General features: G+C 39.0%; 3 protein-coding genes across 5 annotated transcripts in view; 1 reads left to right on the plus strand and 2 right to left on the minus strand.

The window, feature by feature from the left end:
• Positions 1-22,909, minus strand: part of LOC119550682 — a 64,420-nt gene extending 41,511 nt beyond the window's left edge. Inside the window, exons 1-2 of one of the 3 annotated variants that reach the window (XM_037859544.1) lie at positions 22,728-22,909; positions 20,593-20,941 (exon numbers count right to left, since the gene is read on the minus strand). In XM_037859544.1, the coding sequence (XP_037715472.1) occupies positions 20,593-20,848 (256 nt within the window). In that variant the 5' untranslated portion in view covers positions 20,849-20,941; positions 22,728-22,909. Of the gene's footprint in view, positions 1-20,592; positions 20,942-22,564; positions 22,581-22,702 lie in introns of those variants that run through there. The other 2 variants (XM_037859545.1, XM_037859546.1) reach the window with 2 other exon arrangements.
• LOC119550685 (transmembrane emp24 domain-containing protein 2) lies at positions 16,690-17,426 on the plus strand. The gene has a single exon (XM_037859548.1). The coding sequence runs from the start codon at positions 16,740-16,742 to the stop codon at positions 17,349-17,351; it is 612 nt and encodes a 203-aa protein (XP_037715476.1). The 5' UTR covers positions 16,690-16,739; the 3' UTR covers positions 17,352-17,426.
• Positions 22,910-26,256: 3,347 nt separating the features above from the next.
• LOC119550684 (serine/threonine-protein phosphatase alpha-2 isoform) lies at positions 26,257-27,407 on the minus strand. Its single transcript, XM_037859547.1, has one exon. The coding sequence runs from the start codon at positions 27,334-27,336 to the stop codon at positions 26,287-26,289; it is 1,050 nt and encodes a 349-aa protein (XP_037715475.1). The 5' UTR covers positions 27,337-27,407; the 3' UTR covers positions 26,257-26,286.
• Between the last annotated feature and the right edge of the window lie 474 nt (positions 27,408-27,881).

The following is a 27,881-nucleotide window of genomic DNA, read 5'->3' on the forward strand; positions in this document are numbered from 1 at the left end:
CCCCATCTCGTACCCCCAGTGTTTGTGTTTGATTCTTGCACTCGATATGTATGTTATCCCCGAGCTTATCTCTGATCTCTGAGAGTATTATTTCACTCGTGTCTGCGAAGCAGCTCTTTTGTGCACCGGAAGAATATATTATTGTAATTAAGGTAAACTCTATTTAAAGACTACTATTTTTTTAATCACAAAAAACTAGTCTTTCAGCTTAATACATTTTTAAAAATATATAAATCTGATTTTATTCTCTCTAGCTTGCATCCTAAAATTTTACCCTAAGAGGTTTAGATGTTTCTAAAATCCTATCAACCTGGATTTTTCTCTGTCCACTTTGTATCCATAACCAAAATGAAGTTCCTCTCTTTTAAGGCCAGAGTTTGTAGGAATATTTGAAGAGGGAGCTTGCCAGGTTTTGTTTGAGTATTGAATATTGTTTTTGTGGCTGCAGATTCAATGTTTGGCCAAGAATTTCGATTTAATCGTTGCATAAGGCGCTATCTGCTCTGATTTTTCCCATTTTCTGCCGAATCCTAGGCAATTGCAATCAGCATTGAGCATTCCTCGCCAAATTGCAATGTGCCGAGATTAGCCCGGGCCAAAGGCAGCAAAGTAGAAATCACCTGGTTTACCTTTGGTCCGCCACTCAGGTGAGTGGGAAAAAGGCAGGTGAGGGGCAACAGAGGGAGCACAACGGTGCCAAAAAAAACTGTTAATTCGAATGCAAAGGCAACGTGCCAATGGCCCCTCCGACGACCAAATGTCAATGCAAACACAACGAACTTCCCTCGGAGAAGCGAGGAGCGCCTCTGCCACGCTGTCCATTCAAACATGGCAACTTGATTAGATATTGTTGCTCTAGCTGCTGTCTGCTGCTTGGGTTTCTGACTTCTCATATGTGCTTGCTGCACGGGAAAAAATATTATCTACCAGATACTTCCTTAAACAAAAGTATTTTTATTTTAGATCGCAATAAGATATGTTCATAAATGTAAAATAAATGTTTCTCAAGTCACTAGGAAGTCTAGAAATTACTTCAAAACAAAATATTTAAAGCCATTATTATAATATCTAAATATTTATTTGAATGGGATTTTAGATATTTAGTTAAAGTAGGCACTACTGACATTATAAATACAAAATCTAAGTGTAAGAAAATTTAAAAATAAATATTCTTAAAACAATAATTCAAAAGTCATTTAAACAAATTTAGTATTTACTACCCTAATAATATTTATTTTAGTTGTAAGGCAAACTAGGGGCTAAGAATAATTTTTTTTGATAATATAAAATTCACACAAAATGAAAATTCTTTATTTACAATTTTTTCCGCAGTGCCACAATACTTTTTCGAAGATACTGAAGCCAAGAACGGACAAAGTTGCCATTAGCCCGTCTGTCGGTACAATATGCCGGTGCCATTGCCATTGAATGTTCATCGACAGCAGCAGCAGCAGGAGCTCCAAAAACATTCAAAGGCATTGCAGATGTTTGCCAGAATTTGCATATTTGTTTGGCAGCTCCATGTCGGAATGCATTAAAAGCAGACAGATAGAAGGACACTCGGAGGAAAGAGTTTGAGCCCTGGTTGTTATTCTTACTCCCTCGATAAGGTATTTTCGGTTTCCACTTAATAACAAGGCAAATTGGCATGTGAACAGAAGGCAATTAGGCAACATTCTTAAAATGGAGATGAAGTTGAAAAAGTTCACTTTATGAAGGGTTTTATGAGCGAGAGTTGGCCAACTAGTAATGGGTTATATAAAATACATAATGAATAAATATCTGTAGATGATATGGGTATATATTGGGTAAATAAGAGTATACAGAGCAAGTACGGATGGCATATATGTTTTTAAGCGACCCTCGAACTGCTATTATCATCCATATCCTCATTACATACTGTAAATAATGAATTGACATCGGCAAACTGTAACTGTAAAGCCGTTTCATTGGCAAATGTCTATATAAATTGCACTTGATTGGCCTGGATTCCATTCGGCCAACAATGGCATAAATTAAAAGCGCCGCTTCCGATTCCAATTCCAATTCGGATCCCGAAAACCAGGCCGAGGCCCCGAGCTTTACGCCCCCAAGGCATATCACTCATACGCAGCGTGAGCCGGAGACCATTTGGCATGGCACCTTGTTGGCTTGGTTTGTTTGTCCATTTATTTGTGTGTCCTGTTTGCCAACTGTCCTGTCCCGGCCCGTCCGGTCCGTTCTGTTTGCCTGCCACTTTGCCATTATTATTTATACTTTTTCTTGTTATTTATTTAAATGCTTTCCCTTCCTCTCATTTGTGGAAATTGTCGCAGCAAATGATTTTATTTGCGGAGCCATAAAATTTACATTCACATTTCTATTTGTTTGCCATTGTGGCCCGGGCATCAGCAGGATTTTGAGAGGCAGTAGGAGCAACGAGCTCCGAACTTTTCCCGACCACCGGAAGCTATGGACATGCCTAAGCGGCTTTGGATGCTCTAAGTTTTGTCTCCTGCCGGTCCAAGTTTCTGCTCGCCAGACTTTTCGAGCCGAAAAGGGGGGCCTAATGACCTGCTGCACTTTGCCGACTGCAGTTGGTATCTTTGGGCTACAGGATTTGCACATGGGCAGTAAATTTGCTCGGTTTTTGTGAGGGTTTCGGCACATGAATATTTCGCCAGGTCCACGGAGGCTGTCCTTAAAATGGAGCAGGCTTAGAAGGCAAAGCTTTAATTAGTGTGATACATAACCCTACTTTGTTTTTAATTTCAAATGTATTTTTTAGATTATTAATAGCTTAAATTTATTAAGCAAATAGTTGACAAATTATATTTAATTTTACCTACATAGAGAAAACTATCTAAGAACATTGTTCTTGAATTGAGAACATTGTTCTTGGATTGAGAACATTCGTTCTTAAAAACCGTGTATGTACATTTTGGTATCAATATAAGATCGAAATGGTGAGAAGAGAAAAGTTAAATTCAGTTTATTTAACAACTATTTGGTAAGTATACACTAAGGACTGAACTTATAGTTTATTTGGGATTCGAGCAGGATAAAAACATTCTCAACTTAAAAATGTCGTTCTATTTTTAAGAACATTTTCAACTCAGATGAGAACGTCAGAATTTCTCTGTGTATGGCTGGAAAATATATTTAATTTGTAAAAGAGCTCTGCTAGTTAACAATAACTCTTCCTGCTCTTTTTCAAACCTTTTTAAAGAATTGATTGGTTTTTGTTTGAACCTCGCTTTTACTTTTAAAAAGCAGATTAACAAAAGAGCGTTGAATTAATCCGATATATTGGGTAGTTTTTATTAACCGAAAAGCTTTTGGCTTTTTTATTGAATGTAACTCATCCGAAACTGTTCTTTAACGTTAGCATTTTAAATGGGATGTACAGAATCTATGGAAGTTTCCCCTTCCATCTCGTAGAGCTGCCTCAGATAGAGCTCCTCCCTTATTATCATACACGTACTTATATATATGCATATTCCACACTGTTTGACCATCCACGGAACCGGTACTGATCCGGATCCAGGCGCCACAGCATAACTAACTAATTAATATTAATGCACGGAGAATGCTAATTATGCCGGCACACACAGATACACAAGCACACACACCCTCGCAGGGGAAAGGAGAAAGGAGAAAGCAAAACACAAAGTATTTTGCACACAATCGTATGAAACGTGAGCGAGAACTCGGAGAAATGAAAGCCTGGGCCAAAATGGAAAAAGTTTTGCATTGAAATGCAAGCAAATTGAAATGAGCGGGGGCTTCAAGGACTCGAAAAGGGGGTGGTGTTTGGTGGGTGGTCTGTGGGTGTTGGGTGGACTCTGCAAAGTGGCTGGGGGGAACACGTGTTGGCCATTTCAAAAATGTAAACGTCAGCGAGTCCATCACGAACAGACTGCTCCACCATTTCCCCGCGTTTCCCTTTTCCCCCGGAAAAACCAGCCAACTGCAGACGCTTATTTGCTTATTCATAAGCAAACATTAACTTAATTTCCATGTGTGCGAAAGAGAGAAGCGGCCAGGGCGTGGGCCAGAAAGAGAGGGGCAGCGAGTGAGTTGGGCCGAAACAAAAAGCTTTCGCGAAATGTGATTATCAGTGCTGGGCCAACAGCTGCCGACAGCTGCTTAATACAGCCGACTATATGGAATTGGGATGGAATTTCGGGGGACTTCCCAGCGCCAGGGTTGCCATGTGTGTGCACAAAGCAAGGGAACTTCAACGAAACAGAATCATTCAAGGGGTTTATATAAATTATATAAACTTGTTTGCATTTTTGTTTTATTTTGGTAAGTTTGTCGGTTAATTTGTCCAACTGACAAAATTTGAGCAAAATTTATTCAATTATAACTTAAACATTTCAAAAAAGGCAAATAAAAAAGAAAATTTATAAGTCTGAGCTTGAGCTTCATAATTGAAACAGTCTAATTTATAAAATATGCAGAACTTATTTTAGTAAAACAGAGACAAAACTGAGAAATATTTAAATTAATAATTAGTAGAAAAAGAGATTTTTAAATAATACATGGTTTCATATACAATGCTATGAAAGTACATGTATATTAAAGATAATATTTAAAAGGTATACATTTACTTAGGTGACCGTCTTACATACTGTTCGATTTCTGAAGATATCACTTAAAATTTATAAAGGAATCTGTAGACCATAAATAATTTATTACAATAATGCGAATTGATTTAATTTGCTTAGAGTGATTAAAAGATATTATAAAACATTTTTAAATATTTTTATATCATGTGCTATTGATCAACCTTTTTATAAAATGGTATTTCAACACTGAAAGTATCTGTATCTGAAGTAACCAGTTTTTAATTTTATTACTATTATTACTTATTTAAAAGACAACAGTTCAGCTTGTATCTTAGCAAGTTTTAACTCCATAAACTCATCCATAAAGATAGTTATGTTCATGGATGTATTTCCCGCTGCCCTTATCACTCCCCCGCAAGCAAAATCAAGTTAAACAACTCGCGGCTGAAAATAGGTGAAAAACCTTTTACGGGTGCCTGGAAATTGCCACCGCACATGCAAAGTAGCCGCCAGAAGACTCACAACATCGCGTGCAGCAGTTGCAACACCAACAGGGCCAACAACAGCAATGCGTCAGTTGGGCAAATAAACAACATCAACTGGGGGAAAAATGGATAGGAAAATTTGCGGAGCAAACAGCAGCCAACATCTATATAAATTTATAAACGAAACACATGCAGCCACGTGGGTATGTGTTTAAGGATAAAGTGCAAAGTTTACAGACATACAGGCAGACAGGGGCGTAGGTGGTGAAAATTAAAAGGAGAGCGCCGAAGGGATCCCCTTTTGATGCGCCCCTGCTGCACATTGTACATTGTACATTGAGGCCATTTTGTTAATATTTAATATCAAATAAAGGCCCCAGAATGGTGCAAAAACAGCCGCCAGAGGTGGAATTGAAACAGAACTGAAAATGGATAACCAAGTTTTGAATATACAACAAAAAAAGGGCAGGTAACTGACGGCGGAAACTGGAAAACCCCCTGGAGGACAAGGAAATCCATCAAACTGACCGCAGAGCAGCCCGCAGCTCACATGGCGTATGAGCAATATGAGTGCCGGGCTCTTAAACGAACCGAGCTGCAGAACGTGCCTCAAACTACGCCCATTTATTCAACGCTCTTCTTGTGAGCCAGGTTAATACCCAATTACTGTGCAAATTACTTCAAGTTCCCCTTGGCCCGAGCAAAAACTTTTGTCTGTCTGCATGCGTTTGCCATTAAAGTTTCACATTTCACTGGCCCGAAAATGTTCGGCTAAAACGTGCCTTAACCAGCTTCGTTTAAAGCATTTTAATAAACGTCATAATGTGCTTAAAGTTTTCCCATAACCAGGTGCTGCCAAAATACTAGAAGTTCGTTTCGTTTCGTTCGTGCATGGGTTTTTCCTGGTTTTTTCAGCTGCCTGTGGCAGCCACAAAATTTAGCAAATTATCTTGATAGTTTTTAGCAGGTGGAAATTTTGTGGATTATTAATGGAGATTCTGTGTGAGGATGAGTCCAGCTTATCTATTTGAATTTTTTAAAGATTGCTTATTTTGCCAAACATTTTTATTACCACAAAATAATTTCCTTAATGGCTTGAAATAATCTTGAAATATGTTTTGCTTATGAAAAATGATTTTATGCGGATGAGTTTGATAAGTGATTGGACTTAAAGCATCAAACGACCATAAAAAATTTAAATTATATTTTTAAATTCAAATTAATCTATTTCATGGCTTAAGAAAATCCTGCAACATATTTTTATTGTTTAAAAATGATTTAGAGCCTGAACTAATGCCTTTAAGTTTGATGAGTCTTTAGGTAGGACCACAATTACTATACTACCTTTAAAGCCACAAAGAATTTTTAAAAAATCCGAACTAAATAGTGAGGGCGAAAAACAAAGAAAGCATATTGCATATCGCATGGACTTACTCGTCCCCGCGGGACTCATCAAAAATATACGGGGCTGGCCCGCCAACCTCTTCCCGCTTTTAATTTTTTGTTAACCAAAAAAGAGCGCACTTTTGGGACAAATATACGAGTAATGTATGCAAATATTTATGTATTCATGTGGACCTGTGGGTGGTGACTTTTCCTGGGCTTCCCCCGCAACAACAATATGGCTCGGGGGCCACCGAAAACGGACGCGGCGCCGTGAAAATGGAAAATGGAAAATGGCAAACAGCGGACAGAGATTACAGTCTAGCGCCCGAAGGAGCCAGCAAAGTTTTACTTTGACATATCACAAGCTCGCACACACCCATGTGAATATTCAAAGTGAAACACAAAAGCAAAGCGAGGGCCCGATGCTTTTTACTTTGACCGCCGTCGGGCACTCGAAAATGCATATGGGCCGCCTGCTTTTGTGCAGCCCCATTTTCCCATGATTTCCCGCCCCCAATACGCTTTCCATTCCTATTTGTCTCACTCTCTCCGGGGTGTGTTCGCTTTTTAACCACAAAAAATGGCTGCAGTACGCGCAACTAAACACACAACAAACTTTGGCCCACACACACAAGAGAGATGCGGTTCTCATTGCACGCTCACTTGGCCATTTTCAGCGAGTGCACTTGGAGAAATTCTTGTAGGCTTACCTAAAATAATATGGCAGCCAAAATCGAGAACAGATGATGAGATATTTCTAAGAGTTAGAAAACATAGGGGTTTCGGAAACAATGTTAAGGGATCTCCGGAATTTTTGGCTATTGTGTCTGATTTATTTTCTAAAGTCCCAAGAATTTTGGGACTAGCATGGGTGCTACATTTTCCAAAGGCTTAAAGTATACAAGAACCACGATTGATGTTCATAGAATTATTTTATTTTAACCTATATATGATGAAGATATATATATGATGATATATTATTTAGATAATATTTTTAACTTATTGCTATATAAGATACACATATTACATGTATTAAGATTTTATTGGCTCAACTTTAAATGCTATTTATTGCACTTTCGCACGAGAATTTAAAGCCAACACATATCCCATTTTTTCCAGTGCACCCGCTCACTCTTACACTTGCCCGTTGCATTGGCATTTCTTTTGAGAGCAGAAATTCCTTTCAAAAAATCAACATTCAAATACGCAGCCAAGTAAAAGTGCGAGTGGTAAAAGCGCAATTTCCTCTTGAAATCTCCGCTGGCTCCCTGTTCCTATTTTCCCTATTTTTCCTATTTTCCTCTACTCAATACCACTTCTGTTCCCCCAACCCCTCGTGTTAGCCATGTACAGTGTAAGCCATTTCTGTGAGAACTTTGATTTGTGGCCCTCGAATGAAGATGGATTGCAGGGACGGGAGAACAAACGTACGGCAGAACAAAGGACTTAGAGGAGCCTTCGGCTGAGAGTGTTTTTGTGGAGAATGCTTAATGGAAACCATATCGAAAATGGTTCAACGATGTAACTATGCTTCATTAGGTGAGGGTTTAGCTAGAGATAGTTGGATAACTATACACATGGTACTTGACTCTGGGTACCAAAGTTGTGCAGTTAAACAAACTGTAAGAAAAATCATTCCATTCAATTGGGTAAACAAATAACTGGGGATAGGTAAACATTATCATATGTAAACAAGTTTTTGCCCTGAATTTTATTAATAGGTTTTTATATAAATTTAAATACTAACTATTCTTTAAAAAATAAGTTATGCAGTTAAACAAACTGTAAGAAAATCATTCCATTCAATTCAGTAAATAAATAACTGGGGATGGGTAAACATTATCATATGTAAACAAGTATTTGCCCTGAATAAAAGGGTTGTTTATATAAATTTAGAAGCTAACTATTCTTTAAGAAAATATGTTATTCAGTTAAGCAAACTGTAAGAAAAATAATTCCAATAATTTAGGTAAATAAATAACTGGGGATAGGTAAACATTATCATACGTAAAGAAATTTAATAATATCAAGTGAAAAGGGTTTTTTATATACATTCAATTTAAAATAAAATTTACTAAATGAAGGAAAATGTTTCTTAAATTTCAAATAATTCGTAATTAACTCGCAAATACTTCGGATATTTTGTAAGCTCACAAGAGTCTACCAAATAATTAAAAGTAAACGTTCATATTAAAAGTTACAAATTATAGCTTTCCCTGGAAAACTCCCTTTTTTAATTAAGAACCGTGCAATCTGCACAAGCTCACCGTTTCTAGCATTTACAAAAGGAGTGAGCCGGGTGCAAACTTTAAGCCATCTCTGCATTCTTTGTTTCGAATAAGTTTACCTACTTTACGGGCAAACTTTAAACAAATCTGGTCCTTGCCGCCATATGTTTATGAAAGCGCTTGGCTTTTGAGCCATAATTTCCAACAATTTGTTGAGCTCGGCCGGAGGGCTTGCTTTCCATGGTTCGGGCCCTTCTTGTGTATAAAATTACAATAAATCCTTGCATTTTAGCTGCAAATAAACAAAGATTTGCAGCGCCGAAAACGAAGTCTGAGCGCGCTAAAACAAAGCAGAAGGAATTGGATGTACAAAGGATGTGGATGGGGGAATGAGGCCAGGACGAGTGCATGCAAAGTAGCATTTTAAGTTGCCGGAAAAGCGGAAAAGGCGGAAAAGGCGAAAAGCGAAGGGAACGGGAAGGCTTTCCCAAGACCCAGGGAACTGTGCATGCTTCAGGATGTTAAATCAACATGTAAGCATTTAATGCGGCGCTCAAAAAGCTGAAAAAGCGTAAAATTCCCCAAATGACCATAAATTTCTGTGTTTGGCATCGCAATTGTTGTTGCTGTTACCCTTTGCCCTTTCCCCATCTCACTCGCACTCTCTGTGTCTCTCCCTCCCACTTACTGTAACTGCCGGCAAGTGTAGAGAAATGGAGAAAACTTCAACAAGCACTTGTAAAAATAAATGGCATTTTGGGTTATGTGCAATAATAAAATGGAAATTGTGCAAAAATATTGTCGCCTCTACCCCGAAAAATTCTCAACTGCCAGTGGAGCAAATCGAGGTAAAAAGGGGAGGGGGTGGATATATATATATATGGAATATCTGGTTAAGCTGCCTGCTTGGCCCGGCTAACTGGGAACTATATAATGGCCGATGATGTACGTCCTCGTTGGGTTTAGACCCTGTGTTGACAGTGAATCTTCCCAGAAATTGTTTGGAAAAATATGGATGTGTTTTTTTTTGGTTGGGGAAATAGCAAGAATTGTTGTTTTAGGGTATCAGTTTATTGAAGCCTTGTTTTATCGAACAATGGTCGTAAAAAATGCGTTTGCTGCAACTATTCAATGGTTTCTGCAACGAAGTAGATTAATGGAATTTTAGATGAACAACAGAGCTGCCATAATCGATAAAATATTGATAAATGCGCCAATACTTTATAGAATATCCTCAATAAATATTTCATTACTCAGGGTTAAATGCAAGAGCTCTTAAAATACTGTTCAAGTCAAAGAAGGAGCAATAAATTGAAATTCTATTGTTTGTTTGTTGGGAATATTTACTTCTAAAACACCATAACCTTCATTTGTATTTTAAGTTTTGATTTAAATGATATTTGTATCATTGTTTTAAGCTACCATAAATCATAAGAGATATGAAATCACTTGAAAAGGTGCCAAAAAGTATGCAGTGATATGAGATCTTATGGATATACATTAAATTGTTGCATACAATTAGGCATTACCTCAACGTAAACACTTCCCCGTTCTTTTGTATTATAAGTTTTGATTTTGATGATATTTGTATAATTATCCCAAACTGTCATTAATCATACGAGATATTAAATCACCAATGAAATTGCCAAAAAGTATGCAGTGATATGAGATCTTACGGATTTAAAATAAATTGTTGCATACAACTAGGCGCGCTCTATTAATTAACGAAATTTAAGTTTATTTTGGATTAGTCCCCGACTGTACGTGCTGTTTAATTAATTTTAGCTTTGCAGTGAGGTAACATATTTCGCACGACGCTGATTTGAGCAGAGTTTCTAATTTCACGCCCTCTTGACAGCCAGGCATCCTTCCCCCCAGAATCAACCCCGCAGCGCGGATGTCAACTTGCCATATGCAAATGACTTGCTTATCAAATAAAGTATTTTTTATTTCGGGTCCCTGGTCCGTGGTTCCTGCTGCTCACCGGGGTTACGGGGTTAAGGGCCCCTGCCCGGCCAGAGAACAATGCGTGCGAAGTAACACAACTGTGCGTATGCGCAATTTTCACATTGTTTCAATATCACGCATACGTTAAAGTGTGACTGTGTTTGTGGGGGGTGGGGAAAAAGGTTCGGGGGAGGGGAAGGGGCAGGGGCAGGGGGTGGCTTTTGGGTAGGTGCTCGTTTCGGTTTGTCGGTGCTCTCTGTTCGGTTTTTGGTTTCGGTTTTTCGCCTCCGGCTTTTCCAAGTATGCACAAGTAATGTGAGAAAATTAAATTTTTCGTGGCTCCCGCAAAAGTGTCGGTCTGTCTGCGTGTGTTGGTGTGTGCGTGTAAGTGTGTTTGTGCGGATTACACACACGTTTGCGATTTTCTGCTAAACATTGCCCTCAACACCTCCCCTTAGCCAGCCCAGAAAACTCCCCCCAAAAAGGGCGTGAAGAATAAAACTTAATTCAATCTGCATATATTCTCAACACTCCTTCATCATCCCACTGCTATTTGCTGTTTAAGGAATATTTAATTAAATTTTGCCTGGTTATTGTTATTGTTGCCTGGCGACATTTGTTAATTGAATGCGCCGTTGGAAAAGTGATTATCGTTGAGTTTGTCGTTTGTCATTTGATTTATGTGACGACTGTAGGGCATAAAATTGCTACACCAAGTGAGATGCTTTAAGTGGAGCGTACGTGTGTGCTGAGCAATTCAAATGAAGTATTATGCCAAGAAATTTAATATTTATGGGGTATTATGGAGGGGCGGTGGCGAGGCGTATCCAATATCCTTGTGACTCCCCTATTTCTTTGACTCTGCACTCTGCATAATTGATATACGCACACACCCCCCACATGGCCCGGCATTTCCCCCCCATTAACCGCATCAAGCTTCATTTAAGTTCAATCAAAGCCAAAAGCCGTTCAATATGAATGCCAAAGTCCAGTGTCCAAATGCCATCGAAATCGGTCGCCAAGTGACAGCCACAAAAGCCACAGAAACCTTTTTGCCTGTCCGCCAAGCGTGACGCAAAATTGCAAATGTCAAATGCTTCGCAAGGACTCGGATAGACGCCAGAATGTGGGTGCACTGGAAGAAATTCTTGGCTTATACTGGAATTTTGGAGGATATAATTTCAATGGTATTCAATATTTTATGTGGCTAGTTCACTAGGATGCTACATAATATAATATAATAATATATATAATCCTAATTTATGAAAATATTTCATTAAATTGAATAAAAATCAATTCTTATGTCAAAACATTCTTTTGACTTGATAAAAGAAAGTTATTTTCAAAAGTGTCTAAAAGTTTGCAATAAAAGTTATGGATTTCAGATAAATTCTTTAAGGTTTCCTGGTTAAAAATATAATGCTGCATACTTTTGAGCATATTTATAAATATTGCCAACACTTTTGGTTTTTCTGTGTTGCCCTTAAATACTTTCATTTAGTTTGTAATAATAATGTATTTTTCCTTTTCATCTTTAAGCATAGTAACTATAAGTTTTGAAAGATACATTTTCAGAACCAGACAGGAACCAATGTAATTTCTTTCAATGCTATTGTGTGTTCGAACGATTGTAGTTGGAGCCTTTGGGAAAAGCGTTTTGGTTTTCCTGGAAAAGCCGCAAGCGTCAGAAACTTCTTTGGCCCAGAAACTTGGACTAATTGAGTGGGCTTAGCCGGGGAAACCCGATGCCAATTAGCAAGTTGATTTCCAGACGAGGGCCAGATAGGAATATGCATGCATATCGCCCCATAAAAACATGCATTAAATTAACAAACAAATGTCAAATGCAAATAGCAACGCAGACATTAACAGCATCGTTTGGCAGGCAATTTAATTTGCCAGCGAAATGTTGTAGAAATTACAGCTCTGGAAAATGCGCAAAATTATGCAAAATATTCTTAGAACTGCCGTCCCGTTCTGTCTTGGAAATTGTAGACAGAAATTCAGAGGAAATTCTAATGTAAATTTCATGCCAACACATTGAGGACAAAAATTTGAGGACACGAAATGCAGCAGCACTTCAATGCCAAGCTATGTGATCTCTCCATCTCCCTCTGCAACATCCACCCCTCTCTCTCTCTCTCTCTCTAAACACATGTGAGTGTGTGATTTGTGCAAATGTGTGTGTACCGGAAATACTTGGCATGCCTCATTGAAGCTCGTTAGCTGACTTATTGCTAGAGTCTGGCTAAGGGATTCATGTTGACAGCTCATGGCGGCACTTTCAATTGAAATAAATCCTCACAGAACTCACGCACACAGAAAAGAAGCTGGAAAAAATACGAAATTTGCCAATTTGTTGTCATGTCCCACTTTTGCCACGCCCATTAGCCCATTAGGGGGCGGGGGATCAGAAAGTGGGCGGCAGATATCTCATGGAAGACCAAAGGCATTGTCAATGCTTGAGCCTTTTTACAGCTCATTCACAGGCTGCCTTCGGCTCATTTCTCATGGCTTTTCCATTTCCCTCGCATTTTCCGACCCCCCAGCCCCCCGTCAAGTGTTTTTCAAGTGGAGATTAGCACGATTCCTGGGCAGCTTATGGCAAGGATGCGCCCCTTTTATCAGTTCGATTGGTTTGCTTGTTCAACTGTTTTCCTTTTGCCTCGATTTCTTTGAGTTGTTTGCCAAATAGGGATTTGAGACGTTTACAATGAGGCAGGAAATGGCATGGCCAACATTATATTTCTCGAAAAGTGGGTCACATAAATGGATTTGGCTTATTCAAAGGAATTGCTTGTCAATAAAATGTTAATAAATAAATTATAGATTTAATAGGCACAACATTCCAAATGCCATAAAATGTTTATAATGCAGTGTTATTTTTGAGTAGCTTCTTTATATTTATTATGATGGCCACATCAAAAGAAGAGAATTATATTATTCAAAAGAACATATGTGTCTAAAAATAATAAGTATATTTGACTTAGTTTAAATATGATATACTTGTAGAACTATTATTTTTATAAGCCATATTTAAAAAAAATATATACTTCTTTATTTAATAAGTATTTATTTAGGTAAGTATTTTTTTTAAATCTATTCATTTTACTTTATTATTTCAGTAACCATATTAACAGACAGCGTTCAAGTTAATTTCTATATTTACCGAAAAGCAGGCCCAAAACGAGGGCAATTTCATCACGTTTTACGATGTAAAAAATGGGGCTAATTCCGGGAGATATAAAAAGCAAGGCACCGAAATGAAATCATTTGCACCTTTAAAAGGGCATTAAAAGTGGACCCGGTGCGAGGGCGGGTATGTGACTTTGGGGGCGGGGAAAAGCGGACATGAGAGGCAATCAACAAGAGACACACACGTAGAGTTGCAAACAAATTAGAACACGCACGAATGGCCTGGCCACAAAAGCGATTTGATGAAGAAAAGTGAGGGATGAGGGGCGGGACACAAAAAAACAGGAAAACTGGGAGGAGTGCAGGGAAGATGATCAAAGCCAAAGGCACGTGAGTCCATGGGAACTTTTCCCCCAAGCGGCATAATAATAATTGAGTAGATGCCGAAACTAGTCAAGGTGTAGAAAAAATAGTTTCAGAAAATGCAAAATAAGGGGACAGAGGCGGCGAAACTGGGAAAAGAAGAGGGGTTGGAGGGGTGAATAGCCTGGCTATTATCCACAGGCTGTCGGCTGACTGACCGCCTGGGCGTATACGTAATTTAAGCCGCTTTAAGCCAGGCCCAATCGTTGGCAACGGGAAAACCGTAGCGAAATCTGTCCCCCCTTCTTTTTCTTTTTAGGGGAGGGGGGTCACAGCCACACCTACACGCACATCTGCTCCTAAGCTGCTGCACGCACTTGAAAAATCCAGCAAAAAGTCCTTTAACACGGCACAGAAAAATAAAAGAAAGGGAAATTCAGTGGCGGGGCCAACTCGAACTGGCACTTAAGAGCGTCGATGTCATGTCGACACGGCGGGTGGCATGGGAAAAAAGATGGGCCAGGAGTGGTAAGACACTGAGAGAAATGATCTATAGTTACCAAAAATAAAAGGGAAAATATTTCTCATCCAAAAACATTTTAAAGAGTAGAAGAAATGTTCTGAAAAGTATAAGTAAAACTAAAATTTGCCTTTTTTTACTATGGAATGAACAAAAACATTTCATTTTGCGTTGCACATATTATAAAGGACGTCCCTCATATACAAAATTGTAAGCCAACTGCTTAAAAATCAAGATGATATAAAATTCAAGACTATAATGAGCAGGAGGAATTAAGCTAAAACCATATTACCTGTTCAAAAACAAATAAGGTAGTCTTTCATTAAGAAACTTAGTGTAATTAAAAATATTTAACTTAAAAGTATTTCTTGTCTTAGTTTGCACAGATTTAATCACATTGAGTAGGCAATTTCAGCACCTTCAACACGAAAATCCAATAAACATAATATCTATCGTTCCTTATAGTGAAAGTACTGTCACACATTCCTAGAAAGGAGTATAATTATTTAAATAAATTTTATAAAACCGATTATAACCACTTATTAAAACCGGGATTCAATATTTTTAACTTCTAATAGTTAAAACAATAATAGTAATATATCTTTCAAGGTTCCTTCTTCATAGAAGAGTCCCTAGATGATTTTCTCAGTGCAAAATAGGCAGGGGCCAGGCAGGCATCAAGTGTTCCCGGCGCCTAAAGTAACTGAAGTCGGCAAATACCGCGAATCGCAGGGAAGGGACGAAACTGGATAGGATCAGGATAGGATCTGGCTGGGAATCGTCGGGATGTGGGGATTGGAGGATTGGAGGGGCAGCAGGGCAGCTGACACCGTCTAAAGCGGGCGACATGGAGTTAAGTGGCGTAAAGCGTGTACTTAATCGCTTAAAGCATTAGAATTTGAAATTGAATATCATAAAGGATATTCAAAAGTGCGGGCTACAAACGAACTCGGGGAAAAAACCCATGAAGAACAAGCGAAGCTAACGGGGAAAAAATGTTTAAGTAGAGCACACAGCAAATAGTTGTAGAATGTTTCTATAGAGATAGAGAGTGAGATGGGTGTACCCGGCGAGAAAGGGAAGGGGAGACTTTTGGAGGACTGGGTGTGAGAACATTTTGCAAATAGTTGAGGGTCCGTGTGGAGTTGAAGGGGTTTCCTGGCTGTCGAATTGACGACTCGTAAAATTGTTTAAGGTGCGACATAAACTGTGGATCGTTGGCGATAAACAAATTGTTGAAGGGAGTACATTTTTACAGCAATTGAATCAATTTGTTACAGTCTCGCTGAAGCGGCGTTAATTTCGTATGGTTTCACATGACCAAACACAATTGAATGCATTTCCACGCAATTTATTACAGCATCATAAAATAGCAAAAATATTACCTTAAGCTTTAATAGCAGTTATTACTGCGACTAGGGAAATATTATTGGAAAAAAAAGGAACATGGCAATTAGCGGAATTACATTAACAAAAGTTTTGATTTCACTGATGCAAACAATGTACGCGAATATTGCTATACATAAATTTTTGTTCACTTCAGCATTCTGCCCACGGACAAAGCACTGAAATTACAGCCGAAAATAATTATAACTACATAAATTTTGTTCGCTTTTAAAGAGGGCAAAGAACAATTGAAAAATGTTCAGAATTTTGCATTAAAATTTTACTGAACACAAAAGCCATAAATCGCTTCAAAATTCAATGGGCGAATGGCAAGAGCAAGAAGAATGATTTGCGGAAAATCCAAATGTGTGTCCGCCCGCCCAAATGGCATTAAAAATGCATGACATTTTGACAATTGATGGGCCAAGGAATCGATAACATCAAATATGCATTGCCAAGGGGCCGACTTTGGGGGCGGGGCACTGGGATCTGACAATTTGCAATTTGCTTTTATCATCTTAATTTGATTTGGAGGGTGTTTGTACAGGGAGGGGATCAAAATGGGGTGGATGGTCCGTTCGTAATGAAGAGAAGTTGGTTAAATTAGCACAGCATTCAATTATTCAGCTCCGACGGGCTTGGCCGGGGGAATAATGTCTTCTCATTTACTTTTCCAGTCCCTAACCTCAATAGAAATGTACTTAATATAGGAGCCCAGTAACGAAATATATCAAAAATGCTGTCGTTTCTTCTAGTTATCCTGGTTCTTTTGAAATCAGCTTATGGCTTCATCATCACAGTGGATGCCCACGAGACCATGTGCTTCTACGATCACGCCAATGCCAGCGATAAGGTCACCATATCCTTCGAGGTCATGGAGGGCGGCTTCAAGGATGTGGGTGTGGAGATCTCGGGACCAGGAGATGATCCCCTCCACCACTCGGATCAGGACACTCAGGGCAGTTTCACCTTCACGGCCATGAAAGATGGACTGTACCAACTGTGCTTCGACAACAAGATGTCCACGCTGACCCCAAAAATACTGATGTTCCAGTTCCATATAGCCAGGGCCTTGGAGTACTACCAGGATACTTCGAAGCGATGGGACGATGTCATCGAGCAGGCTACGGTACAAACCATGATCAACGAATTGTCCTCCAAGCTGGGGGCCGTCAAGATGGAACAGGAGTATATGCACTTTCGCTATCGCGGTCACTTGGAAGTCAGCGATATGGTGGAACTCCGGGTCTTGGCATGGTCTATATTTGGACCCATGTTGCTGATTATCATGACCATTCTGGAGGTGTACTATCTGAAGCATTTCTTTGAAGTCAGGCGAGTGGTTTAACTTTGGGATTTTTCGCTACTCAGTATGATCATTGTGTAATAAATGTATTCCTGCACCTCAATAGACCTCACAAAAAATAAAGCTAATAAAATATGATGGTAATTTAGATCAATCTAAGACAATTTTCAAAGAGGAAATCAAAAAATGGCGAACTCTCAATATCAAATATACTGTATTCAATGGTAAAAACAATTCATTTATGTAAAAGTTTTAAGCTGTTAAGGTTATAGGTACTGCTAAATATTTTTCAAAAACCACAATATTAATTTGGTAAAAAAGGCAAGCTCTTTGTTGTGAAAATAAATTCCTAAATGTATTTCACATGTGAATATCCTAGTAAGTATAAGGTATTTCACCGCATTTTCTCTTTCTTTATTGGTTTGTGAGGTCGTAACCTACTTCTGAGCTGCTTGATTAAAAGTTCGCAATCAAAGCATTAAATTAAGAAAGTGGCAGAATTGTTTCCTTCTCAGCTTTTCCTTGTGGCTTTTCTTCCCCTCAATTTGTTGCATATTTCACGCTTCACAAACCATAAAACTTTCTCCGTCCGGGGGGCTGGTTCAAGTATCCATAAAGTTCACTTCACCTATATAAAGTGTGGCCCCGCATTGGATTAGCACTGGAAATTTATGACGGCTGTCCACACATGGCCAATACACCAGTCGTGGCGGAAACTTATCATATTCATTCACAACTTTCTCCCGCCGCTTTCTCTATTCTCTCTTCCCTGGCCCTGTATCCTGGCTCCTTGGTCCTTGGCGAAAACAAAGCCAAAGTTTTTGCCTCTTATTTACGACAATGTCGCGTCAAGTTTTTTTCCCGATCCTGTTCTTGTTTTTTTTTTCTATTCCCGTGCTATGGGTAGATATATATACTATATATATTGCCATTGCCCTATAAAGTAGCAAGTTTTCCGCTTTTTTTCCGTCGGTTGTTGCATAATAAAATGAAGCATGTTGTGGGAGCTCTCGAGACGCGGCATCTGGCAGCGCAAGAAGAATGAATAAAGGACACCCGACTCGGTACAATATTGTTCCCCAGCGTCAAATGAAAGCAAAAGTTCGGGGAGCAGGATGGAAACCAGTAGTGGGATGGAGGCAAATGTGGTCCAAGTATCCTAGCAGCCAATGGAGCAGCGCGAAAATAAAGTTCACAAGACAAAACAGGAAAAGCAATGAAGGCTGGGAAAAGCTGGCTGCTGGCCGAGAGAAAATCAAGCTCCCTGATGGATATTTTCCAAGAATTCTACTTCGAATTTACATTCTACGGTTTCCCTTGTGGCGACGTTTGATGGGGAGTATATTAAAATTGTAATCATTTTTGAACTTTTAGATATTATCCATATTAAATTAGGGAAGTAGTTTAAAGGATTGCTTGGATAGGTTCCAGAAAACAATTCTTTGCAAAATTTATTAGCCACTAAACCAGAAGCTACTTAAAATGCAGAGAGAAAATCTAGTTCCCCGACGGATGTTTCTGGGATCTGTTTCGTGTCTGTGAAGTACATTAAACTTCTAATCCTTTTCCAACTTTAAAATTCTATCTAAAACTAATTATGTAAATATATATCAACCACCAATTTATCTTTAGGTATATGGAAAACACTAGTGCTCTGTTCTGGCTCCGAATCGATTTATCCACCGGCAGCCACTCAGCATTCCGATGGCCCATCATCTCTCATCATTATCGCATGCCAGGACCTCATGGCACTCTGGCTTCAATTATGTTTTGCATCCTTCAGAGCTGTTCACTTAATTGCATCACTTGCAGAGCTGCCGGGGGTTGAAGGCGGCGGTTAGCCTTGGGTTGGTTCCTTTTGAGTTGTGATGGCCCTGGGTTCAAATGTCCTCCCCCTCTTCAGAGCCATCCAACTTCGTTCCACCACGCCCATCGTGGCAATTCAATTTTCTATTATGTCAGGCCGAGTTGAAAGCAATGTAATGTTAATAAAATACTGCCACAGCCTCAGTCGTCGGTATGAGGACTAGTGCTCCGGCTAGAGCAACAATGGCAGCGCGGTGCCATGGCAACGTAGCGTATACGCAACATGGTGCGCCTTTTGTCCTGCCTACGAGTATTTACCCGCAACACAGCAAACACACAAGCCATATGAGAACGGGAATGAGAAGGGGGCAGCTGGGGGGTTAGAGCTATATTATTTGACATTTATTTGCCATTTCATACGACAGTGGTTGCACCGAAAAAAATGCCATAAAATGAAAGGAAAAGGGCCTATTTCAGGTAGGTATTAAGTACTTTAAATATTAATAATCAAAAGGTAGTAGATAGAAGATAGAGAATATAAAGTAGACAACAAGATTAAGCAATAACTAAAAAAAAACAACTACAACGTTGTACTAAAATGTGTTAAACATAGAAAAATATTAAACATATTGCTAAGAGGATAACTAATATTTAATCATTAAACATTATAAACATTAAACATTCCTTAAAACCTTATCCCGTTAGATCACTTTTTTTCATACTAACATAAATATACATTAAATATATTTAATAGACAAATAGTCATCTGAGTGGGATACAAATGGCTGTTTAACACATTGCACAATGGAACATAAATCATTGCAGCGCTTTGTATTCACTTTGAATAAATTATAAGAATGGTACAATAACTAATGCATCTATCGATAGAATGATTATAGATTACTGAAATTGCAATTTTTAGAAAGGTTTAAATAAACAAAAGTGCATTTCTTAGTAAGTGCCAGAATATAAAAACAAAATTAGGAAATATTAAAAAAAAAACGTGAATTCTTCAGGAATAGTCCCTTTATAGAATTCAAACAAATGTAAATGCTATGAAGCACTTCAAAAATTATTAATAAAAAATGTAGTATGTTGTAAAGCAGGAAAACATTAAAAAAAGAAACAACGCGAATTCTTCTGGAATAGGCTTCTAGTTATTTTTCGTGTACATCGCAGCACTTACAAAATTAGGTTTTATTAAAAAAAAAACGCGAATTCTTCAGGAACAGTCTTTTAATTGTATTCAAACAAATTTAAATGTAAATGAAGCACTTCAAAAATTATTAATAAATATTGTAGAATGTTGTAAAGCAGGGAAACATTAAAAAAAGAAAAAAACGCGAATTCTTCAGGGACAGTCCTTTAATTGTATTCAAACAATTGTAAATGTTACGAGAGACATTGAAAAAGAAAAAAACGCGAATTCTTCAGGAATAGGTCCCTAGTTATTTTTCGTGTACATCGCAGCACTTACCTCGTTTCTGGGGCGCCTGCATGGAGGAGGGCGACGGCGTCGCCAGGCGCTCACCCACCAGCTGGAGGAGCAGCAGGAGCATCAACAGGCCACAGCTGACTGCTCCCGCTCCGGCGGCGGCTCCTTTGTTCCGGCCCATCGTCGGACGACGGGCGACTCCGCTGGATCCTTGACTTTGGTTTTGGTTTCGGTTTCGGTTTAGGTTTTGGTATTGGTATTGATTGCACAATTCGCTGGAGCGTTTGCTTTGGTGCATTTCGGTTTCGCACTTCACTTTCACAAATACCCGTTTATATCTCTTGATTGCACTTTTTCGTATGTTACTCGTTCATTTCATATGCTATATAACCTATTAAAACATTATTTAAATAAAAAAGAAAAGAAAACAACCATTGTGAAATACTCTGCAAATATTTTCTTTAAGCTTTTCTCTGTTTTGGGTCTGCAAATATTTCCATTTTAATCTCGCTTATAGTCGCATTCATTAGGCCATATTTGCTATTAATTAAAAAGCAATTTGCTCAATAATTGATTTTTTATGCGGCTACCATATTTGTTTGCCATCTTTAAATGGCTCATTGTTTGGTCATCATTAGTCATGGCGAAAATCCAGCGGGATCTGAAAAATGAGTAAAATCCCAGGAGGCGAACCGTTGGCAATCATTCTTCATTAGATGGGGCCAACATGTCAAGGACTTTTCGAGGACGACCACAGAAATTTCGCAGTTTTCTCCGCCATCTTCTCATCCCAAGTGCTTTTTTTTATTTTTTAGGTTGATAAATATCAAAAACTCACAGTTGCATTTCCATGGAAATTGGCAATGGCAAAAAAGAGAAGGAAATGCAAAGCAAAAATACTTTTTTCTGGCAGCCAACTAAGGGCCGGCGACGCTCTGTGGAGCTTGAAAAATTGCAGCAATTAGTGGTGCCTGGAGGTCAACCAACTAACGAGCCAAAAAGGACACGGACCCACACCAGCACGGCCAGGAGCTCAGGATCCGAGTCCTGCAACCTGGCGACGTGAGCCAGCCAAGAAATATGTGGCTGAAATATTTTGGTTACACTTTTGGTTCTTTTTCCTTTTTTCCCCCTGAAATGCCTTTAAAGTGTGATTTTTTTGGGGAGATTGAAATAGACCTTGTGTGAAATCGGTGTCACCGTTTTGTGAGTTGGCAAATAGTTTTTTAAAAGCCTGCAGGATTTATACAAATCGATTGATTCCAGCACATACAATATTGTTGTTATATTTTTACACAGGTACATATTAAACGCATTTCACTTTTTTGCCCTGATATGTCCTTAAAGTTTTACTGTTTTTTAAAAGCTTAAAGTGGTTTTTATATTATTCAATTGTTTGGATCGATTGTTTGTTTTTTCAATGCAGGTATTATATGTTTTATAACCATGATTGCCATCGTTAGTCATTATTATTTATGATATTATTTTCTCTTATCAATTTAAGTGATTTACGTTCCAGTTTATAGACAACACTAAAAAACTTGACAATTCAACTTTCATATGTGTTTTTTTAAAATGCTTTAATAGATGGCTCCCTCTTTCGCGGACCATCGAGTTTTATATTTCATTAAAAATATAAAACCCCTCCGCTGTTATTTCAATGATGAATGCCTGCTTGGCCAACTCAACCGAAGGACTCGTGGCGGGTCCTTCTGTGGGTTCAGCTGGGTCAATATTTCAATGGGTCGCACGGGTTTTTATTGCACCTCTAGGCGCATTCAATTATTTATGCAAACGCTTCAGAGGGGAGCAACAAAAAGAGCGAATGGCAATAAAAATCAAAATCGGGCCAAATTCAGTTGCGGCATATGGCGAAAAAAGGGACAAAAACCGCTGGGAAAGAATAACACAAGGACAAAAACAAAAGCCAACACAAAAATAAAAACGGCAGGGGAAAAATCCTGATGGCCATTGACGGATGTGGCACGCGTTTCTCTTTTTATATTTGCTTTACTCTTATTTTGTATTTGCAGAGGCACTTTATAAAAAATCACGTAGCCGCCCTGGAGTCAATGGGGGGTGGGGGGTGGTTAACCATCCCCGCGGAGCATTGAAAATTTAATATTTAATCTTAACGAAGGACATCCATTACAATTACACAATTCAGAATCACGCACCACAGACACAAAACACTGCTTTTCCGGGTTGAAAATGGTTTTACGGACGACTGTGAACCGCTTCTGCTGACTTCTGCAGACGAACTGAGCGCGAATTTATGGAGCTGCTGTAGCGAAATCCGATGGATATATAGATGGTTCGGAAAAACCAAGCTGCGACCTCCGACACGACCTCAGGCTTCGACTTGCCACGGCAAACTGGCGATTTTTTCAGATTTCCCTGGCGAAAACGAACCGAATCGCGACGAAAACCGAAGCCCCGAATGAAAGTGAAGCTGGTTTTCCGGACGCAAACTGAGCGAAACGGTAAAGCCCTTTTTCCGGGGAGCGTGAAAGCTCTGATTTGTACGTAATATCTCTCCAGTATTTTCCACGACTGTCTCTCCCGAACCATCTGACTTTTGTTTACGCCTAATCAGCTGTTCGCAGCGCAGCTCGCACGTGGTCGAGAACAACAAAAACAAAGCCCGTGTTTTGATTTGGAATTATGTAAGCAACTGAATCGGTTAACGGGGAAATGGTGTTAAGGATTATTAAGGTACACTGGGAAAATGGGAGTACTTAGTGCTTTAAAAAATATCTCATACATATAAATTTGTATTATCATAAAATATTAAAATTTTAAATCTTTTTACTAGCTTTACAAATCTGGATTTATACAACATTATTGCATTATCTTAGAGTAAGTTATATTTAAAAGTCTACATTCTTAGTGATGAAATAGTAATAATATTATTTATATTCCTATTAATGAATGAAGTCTAATATTATTAAGTTATTTATTCTTCAATTTTTAATCGATGTTCAAAGGTTCATAGCTTCGATTATGAATATTACTTATCATAATTCTATATTATCTGAAAGCCTATCAGCATTTTTTTAATCTTAATGCTTCTATTCATTTATAAATAACAATTTTAAGTATGTCCTATTATTTTCTGCTAAAATGCTAAACTTTTAAATGGTATATGTAACTAAAACAAATGTTGGTATTTTTCAAACATAATATTAGTACTAGGTATACTATTTCGGTCGAATATTTTTGGGTCTTGTTATAAAATCAATGTACACATTTTAGAAGTCCATAATGTACTTTGAATGACATTATAAAGATTAATATTTCATTGTAATTACCATAAAAAGTGGGAGGGAGGAAAAAAAATTTGCTTTCTTCCCTTATTTTAATTACAAAATAGAGATTACGAAGTACAGAAAAGAAATGGGGAGAAAATCGCCTTAAAAATGATTCCTTCCCAGAATACCGACCTGGGAGTGGCTGGGGGCACCCAAAGTGGTCATCATCAAGGGCGACTCTTTGCGTGGACAGCTGGCGACGACCTTTGCATGCCAATTAGATTGGGGATCGCGGCAAACGGAGCAACTGGGCCACGGACCACTGCGCTCCACTGCTCCACTGGTCCACCGCTCCGAGGATTCCGGAACCCAGCCACTGGAACCGGCCCCCATAACCTTTAAGTATAATGGTAACGGCTGAGTTTTAAGATGGCGCGAAGGAAAGTGGAGGTATTTTTTATGGCTATCAGCCATCAGATTCAGCTGCAGGTAGTCCTGCCAGTCCTGCTGCTCTCTTTATTTTCTCATTTCCTGGCCATCCTCAAGGATGTGCGCAGGTGTCAGGACCAGAGGTAGGGCCACTAAAAAGTACAAAAAAAACCCGAGATGTGCCTTTTTCTTTTGCTTAATTTTCGTTTTATGCTTTGACACCGTTTGGTAAAGTTTTCCCCATCTCCTGCTGACACTTACAAGTTCGCCTCTTGTTGCCGTTGACATTTTTATACATCATCTGCCGTCCTGTTGGAGGCTATTTACCCCCGACATGTGGCACCTTTAAGTGCCCCCATATCATTTCAGCGTTTCGGCTTACATTTTTATTTAATTTCGGCCTTTTTTGTGGTACGCCTCCGGAATGCCTACATAAAGTTTTGTTGCCCATAAAGGCAAGTGTCTTGGCTTTCATTTATATTTTATTGGGTCCCATATTAAGCCGTATAGGGAAAGTGTGGAAATCTGAAAAGTGTGAAGAGGTGCGGCTGCTCTTTGATCAATATTTAATCGGAATGGAAAGCCTATCAATATCAAAGGAATTCCAGTGGCTGTTGCATACTTTTCGGGGCTACATTTGTAATTCATAATTTACGCAGACCATAAAATATTTAACAAATTCGTTACACAATTGATTTAAATGGGATACAACTGTGCGATAAATATGCACAAAAAATTACAAATTAATTACAATTCAAAATGGCCGCAGGCGGCCGCAAATATGTGATTTATGTGCCGGCTGCGCATCAGAAATCACGTATACGCCACCCTCATTTGCCAATGCCTTTGGCCATTGCAATTGAACACATAATAAATATTTATGCAGACAGTTGCTTGTTTTTCTACACACACACACACACGCAAGCTGTGTAATTATTTGTGTTTGCCCAGATTATTAAAGTTATTTTCTTTGAGGGAGGAGTCCACCGCCTTTCACCTGCCGGCGGTTTTCCTTGCCTTGGAAAACCTTTGTTTATGTTTACACACATGAATGTATAAATTACGAAGCTTGGTTTTTGTAAACAAAATGGGTTTCGCCTGCGGGTTTACAGAAGGAGACCTCCGCCCCGGGCAGAAAGGCTCTCCCGTCGGCCGCATTTAAATATTTGCTCATGGAATTATTTTCCCTGGCATAAAGTGTGGCCAGGTAGACATTTTGCAAAGTCAAACAGAAGCCGCCGCCGCCACCTCAGTCACCTGCCAAGCTGTTAACCTCTGACCCCCTGGGTCTCCTTAGCCGCCCTCCTCTCGTCTGGGCGACAGATTTGTGTCCCATTTCCAACCCGCTTTTGTATCCGCCACCCTCTCGGTCATTGGCAATTTTAATTAAATTTAAATGAAGATTTATTACATATTTCTTTGCTGGCCTCACGGCTGCGGTGACCTTCAATTGTCCTTCGATTAAGCCACAATTGAAAGCCATTTTAATGATTCCAAGCCGAACAAAGAAAAGAGAAAAATGGGTTTTAATTATCGGATTCTATTAATTAAACGCCAAGGTTTTTTAATATTTCATATTTATTTTGTGGAAACGGAGGAATCGGCTGTAGTTGCTGGACGGGATATAGTAATATTAAAAGATTACTTCGCTACTAGTGTTTATATTTGAAGCGGAAAACATCTATAGTTATAAGGGACTTAGACTAGGCTAACTGATTTTGTTAGTGTTAACTTTTCTTTCTCAATTTTTATAAACAACTTGTATATATTTTCCTTAAGACATGGTCACCTTGCAATAAATATTATTTTAAAAGAAACAAATACTAAATGCTTAAATTTCTAACTGGCTGGAATGGGTCTAAAAACATTTTGTTAATCTATAAATATACACACCACAGGATTCTTAAATTATTTCGAACATGGGAAAATGTATTAAGTTCGGAAATATTTTTAAGGTTTATATGAAACACTTTCATTTAATCTTAATGCAAAAAAAGAAAGAACATTATATACATAGGTCATTTATTTTATTAATATTTTTTATAAATTTTTTATTTTAACCTCTCTTTTCCTTGGCCGAGGGTGGAGGTCCGACGGGACCACTGGATCCACTGTCCGACTCGAATCCCGTGGGCCGGAGCCCAGGTCTCGGCCGGATGATAACGAAGTGGCAAACCAGATTGTTGTCCACCACGAGGACGGCTCCGCTGTTGTCGAAGATGTTGCAGTAGTTGGGGGCCGAGAAGATGGTGACCAACTGGCGGTCGGCGAAGAACTCGTAGCCATCCTCCACCACCTGGTGGGCGCGAACGATCAGGTTGAACTTGTGATGCAGCAGGAAGCCCTCCACTATTCCAGCTCCAAAGGTGTAGCTTACTCCACGATCATTGGCCGCCCAGGTGCCAGTGGTCTCATCCGGATCCGACCAGAGGAGATCGCATAGTAAACCATCACTAGGCACTTCGGTGGGTCTATGGAGGCGCCGTATATCATCCAGATTATTAAGATCTGGACTTAGGCCTCCATGAACACAGAAGATCCTATCCGCCACAATGGCAGCCACTGGCATGCAGTCATAGCAGTCCACAAAGCACCTCCACAACTTAATGCTATACCTTCGCTTGCACTCGTCGAAAAACCCATAGACCCTATTGACATCCGCCGATTCGTGATTTCCGCGCAGCAAAAAGAAGGTCTCCGGATAGCGGAGCTTGTACGTCAGCAGCAGGGCCAGGGTTTCTATCGAGTGCAGACCCCGATCCACATAGTCCCCGAGAAACAGGTAGTTGGAAGCCGGCGGTATGCCGCACTGCTGAAAGATCCTCAGGAGGTCCTTGAACTGACCGTGCAGATCCCCGCAGATCTTCACCGGAGCACTGAGTTCCAGGAGCATCGGCTGGGTGAGGAACAACTCCCGACACGTACTGCATATGTAGGCCAGGGTGGCCTCGGTCAAGTTACCCGCCCTCCGGTTCCCGAGGGTCTGGGTCTTCAGCTGATTGATGATGGCGTCCAGGTGGGCCAGTCGGTTCTTCTCGTCCTTTTCCATGCTGCTCTTGGCAGACTCCTTTCCGCTGTTTAACACACTCATTGAACGGCGGGACATCTGGATTTCTCTATAATTGTAAAATTTTTTAAAATGTTCGACTACGTTCAAACAAAAGTCTTTCTAGCAACTGTAATGCTGAAAAGAAAATACAAACCTTTTAGAAATACAACAGATAAGGCAATGCCTATAAGCATTTCAGTGTTTTGTTGTTATTAACAATAATAATTGTTAATAATAACTTGTATACCTATAAAAATGTTTATGCTTTTTTAAAGCAATTATAAAATATTAATAAAGGTGTTATCTTTATAAAAATGTATATACCCTTCCTTACAAAGTTATAAACTTTAAAAACAATTCTTTAAGATACTTCGGATAAATAAAGTTTTACAATTCTAAAGAAATGTTACCTACAAGATCTGCGGTTTTGTTTTACCCAAGTTTACTTAGATATGACTCAAAGCCCCAATTTTGGTAATCTTTCCCAAAATATAAAGGCAAGAAAAATGTTATAAGCGCGAATCTTTAAATATTGAAAGCTAACTTTTATTATAGGTCAAGCATTATTTTTATAACCGTTACTCGTAGAGTAAAAGGGTATA

Source organism: Drosophila subpulchrella, chromosome 2R (genome assembly GCF_014743375.2).
Source record: "Drosophila subpulchrella strain 33 F10 #4 breed RU33 chromosome 2R, RU_Dsub_v1.1 Primary Assembly, whole genome shotgun sequence".
In the NCBI taxonomy this organism is placed as follows: domain Eukaryota; kingdom Metazoa; phylum Arthropoda; class Insecta; order Diptera; family Drosophilidae; genus Drosophila; species Drosophila subpulchrella.

Coding starts and splice junctions, on each gene's coding strand:
- LOC119550685 (XM_037859548.1), top strand. CDS start 16,740: ATGCTGTCGTTTCTTCTAGTTATCCTGGTTCTTTTGAAATCAGCTTAT.
- LOC119550684 (XM_037859547.1), bottom strand. CDS start 27,336: ATGTCCCGCCGTTCAATGAGTGTGTTAAACAGCGGAAAGGAGTCTGCC.